This window comes from Antechinus flavipes, chromosome 3, assembly GCF_016432865.1.
Source record: "Antechinus flavipes isolate AdamAnt ecotype Samford, QLD, Australia chromosome 3, AdamAnt_v2, whole genome shotgun sequence".
Classification (NCBI taxonomy): Eukaryota; Metazoa; Chordata; class Mammalia; order Dasyuromorphia; family Dasyuridae; genus Antechinus; species Antechinus flavipes.
In genome coordinates, this window is record NC_067400.1 from 234,826,787 (window position 1) to 234,839,632 (window position 12,846).

Sequence of the window (12,846 nt, forward strand, 5' to 3'; positions counted from 1 at the left end):
CTGTAGGAACTGGATCCAGCAAATCACCAATAGAAGAAATTTCTTCATCTGAGAGTTTTCTGGGGCAATGAAATAAAAGAGCTACTTTTTATTTTCTAAGGCTCTTCCTATCCACAGACCAAATCTAAAACTTATTATCTCTCCTCTGAGATAGAAACTGAAATGGAAATGGAAAAAGTATCAACATGCATTTATTATATACCTATTATTGCACAACACTGTTATATATTTGGAGTGATAAAGAAATACAAATCTAGTTGTTCTCAAAAACTTAGATAACATCATTGGAAGTTCATGGCTCTCATAGATGATCGCTAAAATATTATTATTCTCTCCAACTGTCTTCATAATCCAAAGACAACTTCCACAACACAATCACAGAAATCATCAGGTTTGTTCCAGAAGTATCACAGGTATCAGAAATGAAATTTCTCATTATCTCCCTTCTGGTCTGTAATGACTGTTTCTGAGTACAGGATCCTCCAGAGGAGAATACAATATAGTTCCTAACCTACACTTCAGAATGGGCATAGATAATAGAAAAAAATAGGCAATAGACATAAAGAAAAGACATAAATAGACATAATTCCCAAAAGACCATGGGAATCATCAGCCTGGGACAAAAAGCCCTAAGATGAGGGTTGGGATATGGGGGAACATAAAATAAACAATGTTGGAGTCCAAGTACAAATGAGCAACAATCTCCTGATTGCTGAAACAGACAGACCCAGAGATTATTTCTTAGTGTAATTTCTTCCCTTTATAGTGCTCTCCAGACCATCTTCCCTCTAGCCTGAAAGCCCTCCTCAGGGTTTCTGTTTATCATGTAGGACCAGAATCCCTTTAGCAAAGATTAGTATATCAGTTAATCTTATTATCAGCCTTGTGTCCTACTGTAAGAGAACCTGGACACCGAGAGAGCAGGACTCAGAGAAAGGAAGTTTAGATTGAGGGAAGAGTAAAGTGGGGAAGGCTAGAAGCATGGGGCTTCCCCAAGTACCATCCTTCAAGATAAGAGAACCATAGGAAGGCATTTGATAGCTTGAGCACTGAAAGGGATTAGATATCTAATGAAAGAATGGTGACAAGGGAAGGAGGTTCACCTAAGGTGAGCCTCCGCCTTATTCACTAGAGTGGTAGCCTGGATAAGGAGAGATTGTGTAAATAATCTTCCTGAACAGATCATCTACAAATGATCAACTTCTTATATTTTACAGACTAAAGAACCTTGCTTGATCACATAATCTGACAAGGATGTGAGGAGTTATATGAACTTCTTTTAAAAGTGAGAAACAGGAAATTTCAAACAGAGTGTCAGTTTTTTGTGGTTTGATTTTATTCTTTCAGCAGGTGCCTTGAAATAGAATATTCAAGGATGCTGATGATAATGCACAATATCACTTAAGCATGAGGACAAAGGACTTATATTTTCTAAGCATGTTCTGTAGCATGTAATAGTAGTGTGTCCCACCTAATAACCATATATTTCATTTATCTTTTTTTTTTTGATTCAATACAAGAAACATTTCTTAAATCTCTACATATGTAAGTTCAAATCAATTGTCCCTATGCAAATTAGTACTTTTTAAAAAAAATAAAACACCCCATTCTTCAGGAATGAAGTTAAAGAAGTCCTGAAATGTAAGTTATCTGACTAGTCCCAAATGGACCAATCCGTTTAGTAAACATCAACTAACGGGTCCTTTTATTTACACATCATCTGTGTAGTAAAGACACCAAACCCTGTTACACATAACTGGTGGAAATCTTTTTGAAATTCAGGGAAGAACTGATCTGCTTTGTTTATGGAGGGAAAAAAAAACTAACCTTTTCTCAATTAGCTCCAATGCATTGTTCATCTTCTCTTCATAAGCCTTGCATTTGTCTGCAGTGACATAAACATGGACTATAGTCCCATCCTTCCAGGGAGTGTGCACAAACTTGTTACAGTATTTTGCATGGACATTTTTCTTATTTGGCTCCTACAGAGAGAACAGCAACAATAATAACCAAAAAGAAATCTTATGTCCCTAAAGAATGTAAAAGCAGCATATTACAAACAGCAGGACATTCATGGCACAGCCATACGGAACCCTATTACCTAATTTGCCTCTATAGTCACTGAGACCAGTCATACTTTTAAAAAATGGCTATAGGCATTGAATTAACCATTAATTTAACAAGCAGGTACTCAGTATCTGTCTTTGTGGAAGCTACTATTCTATATTCTGTGTGTAATACAAAATAATTCCTATCCCCAAAGAGACAAGAAGGAAGGAAAAAAGGGGAGAGGGGCAGAGTGAGGGAAGGAGAGAAAAAGGGAGGGAAGGAAGGGGAGAAGGAGAAAAGGAGGGAGGGAAGGAAGAGAAGAGATGGAGAGAGAGAAAGAAGGAGGGAGAAAGGGAGGGAGGAAAGGAAGAAAAATATTAAAATACTTAACAATGTGCAAAATTCTGCTTTTAGAATTGTATATAAAAGAGAAGAAGCAAAACAGTCTGTTCTTTCAAAAAGTTCAGTTGTAATATTAGGGGAAAAGAAGCAAATAGGCTCCAAAACTATGTCATTTGATGATGTTTTCTGAAGCAAAGATTAAAGGCTTACTCCTCTTTATCTCTCTATCACCTTTATTAGAATAAGAATATACTTGTGTATAAAACATAAGTAGGAGTTCATAAATAATTGTTGAAGAAATGATTTTTACTTATTCAGTGTTATTTAAACTTATAGTATGCTTTCTCTAAAATCTCAATAAGACAGGCATTGTCTCCATTTTACAGGTAAAGGAGTCGGTAGTAAAGGACTTGGACGTTGTCACTTCCAGAATTTGAAACTGGGTCTCCTGACTCAAAAGTCCAAAGTTTTTCCCAAAAACATGGGATTGAGTGAATGCCAGTTGGTAAAATTGGGAGAGCAAGTATCAAGTGAGTAATACATTATTATAAAAGACCAGAGAAAGGAGAATGAATTTTGGGCTGGCACAGTCAGGGAACGGTTTGTTTACCTTTTCCATTTTTGAAAAATTTTATGGTTATAATAAACATAAAAACTATTATTTGCATATGATATATATGTATATATTTGTGCAAATATGGACAGGAAAAAGCAAAACTGTACCTGGAAATCATTAGTAAACCACAAAGACTGAAAAAAGAGGAGAAAAGCATCTTGCTGGCCAGCCAACAGATCATTTAAATTCCCCAAAGAAGAAATGTGCCTTAGATTTAGACATATGGTCAGGATAGCCATGCACATGTACAGTGCAATTTCAAGGACTTTGGAAAGGGCATCCCTCTCTCCAAATATCTCTTTAATCTTTTAGGTGGATAGTAGGTAAATTATAGAGCCAATAATCATAAAGATTTGAATTCTTAGCCTCAGACACTTTACCTCTGTTTCCATCAGTTTCCTCAATTGTAAATTAGGGATAATAATAACATTTGTCTGAAGATCAGATGAGATAATATTTATAAAGTTCTTAGCACAGTGCCTGGTATGTGATGAATGGCATACAAATGCTTATTCCCTTCCCTTTTCCTCTTAGTGATACCTGAAATTAGAAATGCATGCTCTTTTCTCATAATAAATTAAGATACCTTATTAAAAGATAATATCTCAAGCTGCATCGATCATTTAATCTTTAGTATAAATGAGTTTGCAAAATCTTTTCCTTAGTGTAAAATATGATTAATAAGGGAGAATACTGGCAAAAAGTCAATTTAAGTAAAAGGAAAACTGGGGACAATGAAAATAAACTGCAACAACTTCATAGTTTTGTTTCAGACCAACCCCTGTGAGCGGCATTTGCATAGTTTCAGAGGAGAAAACAACCTTATATATGTCACTTCAGATATAAAAGTAAAGGTCATTACATTATTTTTTCCTTAATATTTGAAAAGATGGGTTGGAGGTGGGGAAGGACTAAGACACATCTCTGTTCCACTTATTACATCTGTGCTACTTACTGGTAACATTATCGGGGGCAAATCCAATCTCATAATAACTGGGCACCTACTTTATCGTGTTGGCCACCATTCACTGGAACAGATGGTACAAGATACACTTTTAAGGTGACAGGAAGGACAAAAATTTCACTCTTTAGAGAAGTTCACTGGTTGTAACTTTGGAACTCTAACAGGCAAATTTTCTTCCTAAAGACTTGATCCATTCTATGTAGGGTCTATCCTAGTTCTTGTATGAATATCAGCAGAGCCCAAATTTTGACAATTATTACTATATTGGAAAGAATTCAAGGATGGTTCCTGAAAGGGACTGAATTAACTTTCTGAGGACTAGATTAGTATAATAATATGCCTCTTAGTAATAATAATAAAATCTAATATTTATATGGAGCTTACTATGTATGTTCCAGGCACTATGCCATGTATTTTATGATTAATTTCTCAGTTGATTCTCATGTTAACCCTAGAAAATAGGTGGTATTATTATCCCCATTTTTGCATTGTTGTTCAGTTGTTTTAGTCATATCCAACTCTGTGACCCCATTTGGAGTTTTCTTAGGAAAAATACTAAAGTTCTTTGCCATTTCCTTCTCTAACTCATTTTATGGATAAGGAAATTGAGGCAAAAAGGATTAAATTGTTTACTTAGGGTCACATGGCTAGGAAGTATTAAAGGCCAGATTTGAACTCAGGTTTTCCTGATTGCAGGTCCCAGCTCTCTATTCATTATGTCAACCAGCTGCCCTTTGGCCCTGGCAACTCATAAGACAAAAAAACAAAAAAACAAAAAAAAAAAGGAATGGAAACAACAGAGTTCCCTTTGGGGACATTGGGTTATATTGTTGTCCTGAAAATTATTAATATTCTCTGAAGTTTCTATTTTAGTCGCATTTCTAATTTTAGTCTTACTATTAGTTCGCTTATAACCATTCATTGATTTGATCTTTCCTTTTCCCATATTGGGACAGTTTTGAGAAATGTAAAGTAGAGTTGCAGAATAAGAAAATCAGAAAGGAGTGGAAAGAAAAGAGAAAGGGAAAGAAAGATGTTTATTTTATAAATGAAGAAATGAAGTCCTGTTTTGCCCAAGTTCACAAAACTAATAAATAACAGAAAGTCAAAACTTGAAGTGATGTCTTCTAACTTCCAAATTCAATATCCTTCCACTCTGATACTCTCAAAGAAGGAGCAGTCATCTTCCAAGCAGTCATCACAATTTTCAGCCTTCTATCCCTCAAGGAACTGCCTCTATGTAGGTTTTTTCTTTACAAACTTCCCTCAAACTCTGATTTTAATTAAGATCCTTCCAGTGGGGATTAGAAAATGAATTACATGCATATGATATCATTGACTATAGAGAACAGGAGAGAGTAAATGAAAGAATCTCTGATGCCTTGAAGTTTTTACATTTTACTTACAGCACAGGTCTGCAGGAACACATTATCAGGTTTAGCTTTTATGTCAACGACTCCATCAATGTGGCGAAAGGAACAGTCAGCAAGGATATCATACGCAGTCAATTTTTGTGCTTTCAAGCCATATTTCTGCAGCCACTTCTTGGAATCCAGTCTGTCTTCCAGTGATGGTTCTGATGACAATTCTATTTTAGAAACACAATTCATTGGCTAATTACACGAGCAGTTATGGAGTCTATCTACTTTAGCATCCTTCCTATCACCCGTTAGCGTAAATGGAGGTCACACTTCTGTATCCCCACTTCCCTCCCCCAACCTAGCTTGTATAAAATGTGTGTTTCATAATCAAACTCCAAGGGCAATAAACACCATTTAAGTCCTCTGGTCTTCCTGGCACAGGCAGAAGCAGGAATAAGTGGCCTTCAAACACCTTTGAGAAGCCTAAGGCTATCAGTGCTTAAGGTAAAAGATTCTTCATACAGAGGTCCCATGGGAAAAAAAAAGTCTATGGATTTGTCCTCTCTCCCTTCCATTGCAGAGCACATAGACCCCCAAAAGGTAGAGGGAAGGGGCATCTCTGTAAGTCCCTGTCCAAGAGGGAGTTTGTTCTTTATCCTAAAGCTCATGTTCACTTGCTATTTTTAGCTAGATAACCGAGGGCCTGCTGCTTCCTGGGCAGCCACAGTTGCTCAAGTTTTTTCCATGGAACTCACAAATCCAGGGAGGAAAAATACAATAAAGGAGAAAAGCAGAAACATCAAACTACTTCTCCCTACTACTCTGTGATATCTAAATTTTACAACTAAGTGTAGTAAGGAAAAGGGACAAGAGAAGGGAGACTTGGAAGGGGGAGGAGGAGGAGAAAGGGAGAGGAGGGAAAAGGAGAGAAAATGAGAAGGGAATAAGAAGGGACCAGGAGAGTATCCCAGCTACATTCAGGTTCCAATAGTCAGGTCCCATAACCCAGTTATGCTCAAGGTTCCAGGCATGGTATAGAGATTATCTGCTTCAAAAATCCTTTTTATGTTCTAAGTTGTTAGTGCTGGTAGAAAGATTTCAATCAATCCAGGAGTGAAAAAAATTTAGCACCTACTACTCTGGGACTACAAATACCCAAAGAGCCTGGATTTCACCTTAAGCCAGAATTGGGCTTGGTCTGGGGAGTAGGAATAGTAGTAACAGAAACAGGATACAAGAGCACTAGATATAGAGACAGGGAACCTCAGTCAGAATCCCAGCTCTTTCATGCTTTTATTCACTTGGAGAAATCAAAATGAGGAGTTTGGACATCTAGGAACTAGGAGACCTCTAAGGCTCCTTTTTAGCTCTGAAGTCCTATGGTTCAAGAAATAGACATTTGCTCTGAGCATTAAAATAACTGCCCAGCCCATAATAAAATGGAAAAGAAGGATGGGAGGAAGTGATGGATAAACCAAGAGAAAGGATGGGGGAAATAAGGAGATAGAGAAGGCCCACCTGTTTCATCATTGTCATGTGGGGAGGGGAGGGAGGGAGGAGCTGGCTATTAAGGAGTTTTAGAGTTGAAGGGTGCTTATTGCCCATCAAGGGTAGCCAAAACCTGACTTTCAATAACAGAATCAGCTGCCTCTTGGGATGGCCCTTATAAGTTCTAGATAATTTTAATTGTTGAGGAAGCTTCTTCAAGCTTAAATTTTCCTCTTTGTAACTTCCACCTATTTCAACCAGACTCTCTCTCATGTGAGAATCTTTCATTATTTTGTCAGGCCCCTTCCCCATTTCTGAATCTGTTCTTCTCCTTATTATCAACAGTTCCTTAATCTGATGGTACTAGCTAAAAATGTACCACCATTCCATTACCTTCTCTGGATGCTGAACAATTTCCAAACATCCTTCCTAAAATGTGGTACTCACAACTTCAGATGTGGTCCAAACTGGGCAGTGTATTATAGAACCTATAGTGGCTACTATGTACTAGGAGCAGCTAGCTGGTACAGTGGATAGATCAGCCTGGTTGTATATTTGACTTATTGTTACTAGAGAAAAAAATGGCAAAGTACTCCAATATCTTTTGCCAAGAAAACCCCAAATGGGATCACAAAAACTCTAAATAACTGAATGACAACAATGTTCTAGCATTCTTTTGTGTGTTTTACAAATACAACAATCTTGTGTTGTGCTATTCCCCATTTTACAGTTAAGGAAACTGAAACAGAGAAAGAGGTTAAGCCCAAGGTCACACAGTGAGAGTAACTGTCTGAAGCTTGTTTTGAACTCAGGTATTCCTGACTCCAGGTCCATTCTATCTTTGTGCTGTCAAGATTAGCTTCTTCTGTCACATAATGTCATTGATTCATATTGAGATTTGTAGATCTCTTTCAAACTTCTAGCTAAACATATCTTCCCCACTTTGTTTTTTTAGGCAATTTTTAAAAACCCAAAGGCAATACTTTTATATTTATTCTTATTTAATTTGTCTTTTTATTTGATTCAATTTCCATTTTATTTGATTTAGCCCAGTGTTCAAATATTATAAACATGAATTTTTAAATATATTTTTATAAAAGTCAGTGGAAAAAACATTAAGTTCATTCAAGACCTTCTTCCAAGATGACATTAAACAAACTCTTCAGTAACAGCTCCTTAGTTCTGGTTATTCAACTAGTTGCAAAGCCATCACATTATAATATTACTCATCACTATAACATATCTCTCTTGTCTTTTCCAGAAGAATAAAATGGATAATTGACCAAATGTTTTACTAAAATCTAGGTAAATGATATCTGTAGTATTCCTCAGATTTACTCAGCAGTCTAGCAACCCTGTCAAACTTGAAAATGAAATTAATCTGGCATGATTTATTCTTGCCTAACACTAGAAGTAGAAGATATATCATTTGCATCAATTAATACAAGAATTTTTAAATAAATTTATTTATAATTTACCATGCTTCATCTGTGAGAATGTATTTTAAATAAATTTACAAGCAGATATTACAATTTTACTTTAAAATAAGCATTTTCAACATTGGCTCTGGAATCAGGAGGATCCAAATTCAAATCTGGTCTCTTTCACTTGAGACTTACTATCTGTGTAAGCCTGGGTAAGTCACTTCACCCCAACTGCCTGGCAAAAAAGTAAAATAAAACATTTTCATCCTACTATCTCTGGTATGTACTATTGTTCTGTATCAATTGATCCAGCTTAATGCTTCAAAGTATTCTTAAATTCCAGTGTTTGGGTCTCCATTCTGCATTTCCAGATGTTCTTTTTAATAGCGATAACAGAATTTTTTCAGGATCTAAATCAAACTCACTGGCCAAGAGACAAAACATTCCATTTTATTCCCTACTTTTGAAAATCATGATAATCTTCACCTTCCTCCTTTTCTGTGACACTTCTCTTAGCAGCCCCAATTTTTCAAAAATCTGACAGAATGAAATGCAGATAAGATGGTTTTGAAAGTTGCATGTTGAATGGTTAATATGGACATATGTTTCACATGATTTCACATATGTAATGGATATCATCATAATGCTTGCCTTCTCAATTGGAAAAGGAATTGGAAGGAGGGAGAGTCTGTGCAACTGAACATGTAAAAATAAATGTTAAAAAAAGTTGTCAAATTTATTGTACGTCTAAAAGAAAAAGAAAAGGATACATAACAGATTCACATTTTCTGGTACAATCCTCTTTTTCTGTTTTACTTTTTATATGGAAATGAATGCTTTAATGTTTGTTAAATGCAGAATTTTAAAAATTAACACCCCAAACCCCTACCTTTCAATCCTCCTGAAATCTCTAGTGGTTCAGCTATCTTATCCATAGTTTTCTCAATAATCAAGAATGTAGTTCATCTAAGCTAAATACTTTGAAAACACCACTGGTGACTCTTACTAGCTTCTTATGAAGCCTGGAAACAAGAAGACTTGAAATCAAATTCAGCTTCAGACCCTTATTGGACAAGCCATTTAATCTCTGTTTGACTCAGTTTTCTTAGGTATAAAATGGGAATAACAACTCCTACCTTGTAGTGTTGTTGTGAGTCTCAAATGTGATAATATTTGTATTCAGCACAGTGCCTGACAGCTAGTAGCTGCTATATAAATGCTTATTCCCTAAGTCTTCCCTTCACTTTCCTTATTTCATCAGTGGAAAGGAAAAAATAGTGATAATGAGCTCTGGATTTAATTCAATATAATTTTTATATTGAATCTGGAAAAATTATTCTTGGAACTGAGGTAATCAGGGGATGTAAGGGACATAGAAAGAGCGAATTATAGAACAGTAGCCAATATAGGTGCTATCTCTCTACAAATGTACAAATATGGAATATTCACTTAATTAAAAAGATAAGTTTTTTTTTCCCCAAATAGGTAACCTTATATAATCATTTTTCATTTTGTATGCATATCACATGTATGTCAAAAATTTCCCCTTTCAAAGAGATCCTAAATGCCCTGTTATTTAGCTAGGAAGGGGATAGGAGAAGATCCACAAACAACTAAAAAGTTTTTTTAAAAACTCTAAAATCTAGGAAGCAGGTTGAGTCACACAAAGCAACAATTTCCTTACAATCTCTGCTTTTTTGATTTCCCAAGCTCCTGCAGACTGCCCCAGTTACAAATTCTCTGATCTGAAAATTGGGTTATTTTGACCCCTTCAATCTCAGTGTCCTATAGATAATCTAATAACTGACTTGGTCCAGCTTTTGGATTTTACTTATTCCAAGTGGGAATGGCCCTTGACCTAAGGGTTTCCCTAGTCAACAGTATATTTAACCCTTTCCCTGGCGTAAGACACCACCTTTTAACATGGTGGTACCAATAGATTGAGTCTCAAATTACGTTCTAGAATATTTTTCTTCTACTGAATGTTTGTTTCAGCCCTCAAGTTTTCCAACAGAGCCATATTATGGAGGGAATATTTCTCAAAATTAAAAGAAAGAAGGCTATCAGCATTAGCCTGTGCTCCACCATTAAGTGGATCAATCTGCCAATGCACATACGATCTTGTTACCTGCCTACATGGAATTATATGAAGGATGCCAAATGGCCTACCTAACACCTTCTCAGCTTGCTTTGTTAGCTGGTATTCTTTAAGACAATTAAGGACAATTTAGATTTTTGTTGGTATGAGTATCATGTTATATGGACAGGCCAGGCATTTACTGCAACAGTTAATTAATGGAGACCCAGAAATGGTAAACAAAATGACAAATTAAGGTGGAGGATAGAGATAGAGAAAGAGAGAGAAAGGGAGAAAGGAAGAGAGATAGGGAAAGATGGAAAGAGAGACAGAGAGAGACAGACACAGAGGGAGACAGAGACAGTCTCAAGAGACAGAGAAACAGAGACACAGAGAGAAGAATACAGAGAGACAGAGAGAGAAAAGGAGAGAGGGAGAGAAATAGGGAAAAGTGGAGGAGAAAAAGAAAACAGAGACAGAGAGGGGGAGGGAGTAAAGGAAGAAAAAGAAAGGAGGGAGGGAGGGAGAGACAGAGACAGAGACAAGTGTATTTATGATTTTGCTAAATGGGCCAAAGTTCTAGTTAATTAGCATATAAAGAGAAACTCGTGTATTAAATTAAAACACTGTCCTCCAAATTGAGTGAATGCCCAACAGTTGGAGAATGGCTGAATAAGTTATGGTATGTGAATGTTATGGAATATTATTTTTCTGTAAGAAACAATCAGCAGGATGATTTCAGAGAGGCTTGGAGAGACCTACATGAACTGATGCTATGTGAAATGAGCAGAATCAGGAGGTCATTATATACGGCAACAGCAAGATTATATGATTAATTCTGATAGATGTGGGTCTCTTCAACAATGAGAGGATTCAGATTAGTTCCAATGATTTTGTGATGAAGAGAACCATCTACATCCAGAAAGAAGACTGTAGGAATTGAGTGTGAACCACAACATAACATTTTCACTCTTTTTGTTCTTACTTGCTTTTTGTTTTATTTCTCTCTTTTTTTTTCCTTTTTGATGTGATTTTTTTTTGATGCAACATGATAATTGTGGAAATATGTATAGAAAAAAAAGACAATGTCCTCCACTGCCATACAAAAAGAGTATACTGATAAAAATAAGCAGAAGATGCATACATTTGAAAAGGATGGGCACAAGTAGAGAGATAAATTATAAAATATTGTTTGCATTGGGCAATGCTGGACCAGAAAGAGTCCTGAAGTAAGATTATTCATCTTTAGGGCCATAGAAACCATATAGTTTGACTTATTGTGTCTACATTTTCAAAGGCAGATATTTTTTCAACCCATATAGTTTATTTCATGATCAAAATAAACACCAGATGTACAGCAATCACTGAGTTATCATTTTGTGCTATCAAGGGGATGGTCAGAGAAATTAGGATATTTTCCCATTCAAAGTTTTATTTGTTGCTTGTTTGAAATAAAAACCAAACTCCTTATATATCAACAGACACATAAATAATCATTTCATTTAGATAGGCTAACCTATCTTTCCCTTTCCCTCCCTCTCCCTACCCTCCACTAGACTCAAAGAGAATGCTAACCTCTCCTGAATCTTTCTTGGAGACATAGGTTGTAGGGGCTTATGAAGGACTCAAGAATTTCAAGCCACTTAGTTATCAAAATCCCTCAAAGACATGATTCAGTGGCTAGTTAGCTTCTCTCTATCTCAGACACAAAGTCATACAACTTAAGCAGTTCAATGCATTGAGGAACACAATCTTAGGTGGCCTTTCTAGCCTTCATCAACTGAAAAGTACCTGCCCTATTCCCTTTGTCTTCCTTAAATTCTGTCTTTCTCCCAGAAATAATAGCTCAAATTGCTTCAAAGTGCTTTAACATCCATTTTCTCATTTGATTATCCCAGATAATAACTTTGATAGGTGCTGTTATTAGCTCCCTTTTACAGAAAAGGAAACTGAGTCTCAAAGAACTTAAGAGACTTACCCCAGAATTATACACTAGTAAATGTCTTCCTGCATCAAAATCCAGTTCCTCATCCCTGTACCATATTTTCAGTCTTTTTTATATAAATATTCTGAGCAGTATGGCTTTAAGCCATGGAATAATCCCATCTTCTTAGAATTGAAAATGATGAATTTCATGCCAAGTGTTTAAAAAAAAATCTATAACACATCATAGGAATTAGTAAGAAGCTGTGTGAAGAATATGCAGGAGTATAAAGAGTTGGGCTAGTCATGTAAAAGAACAAGAATGACCAAGAAATAGCCCACGTACTCCATTGTCAGCCTCAGGACATCAAAAATAAGTGAAGAAGGCCTTGACCCCCAGCATCACCTTGAAGAACTTAAAGGAAGACCTGAACAAGAAATAGATGGGTTGTAAAAAAAAAAAAAAATGAACAACATGAAGAAATCGCATTGAAAAATTCTGCCAACTAGCATCCAAGTCTTCATCTCTTTAAAGCTTTTTTGTTATTTGATAAATCTTTCAACTCTTTCCCTTTCTGACTCCTTCCCCATTAATATAGGAT

General features: G+C 36.0%; 1 protein-coding gene across 4 annotated transcripts in view; it reads right to left on the reverse strand.

Moving 5' to 3' along the window:
- Positions 1–12,846, reverse strand: part of VWA3B (von Willebrand factor A domain containing 3B) — a 230,197-nt gene that overhangs the window by 115,545 nt on the left and 101,806 nt on the right. For all 4 annotated transcript variants that reach the window (XM_051984663.1, XM_051984661.1, XM_051984662.1 and 1 more), the window contains 2 exons: positions 5,378–5,559; positions 1,828–1,982 (listed from right to left, as the gene is read on the reverse strand). In XM_051984663.1, the coding sequence (XP_051840623.1) occupies positions 1,828–1,982; positions 5,378–5,559 (337 nt within the window). The remainder of the gene's footprint in view (positions 1–1,827; positions 1,983–5,377; positions 5,560–12,846) is intronic.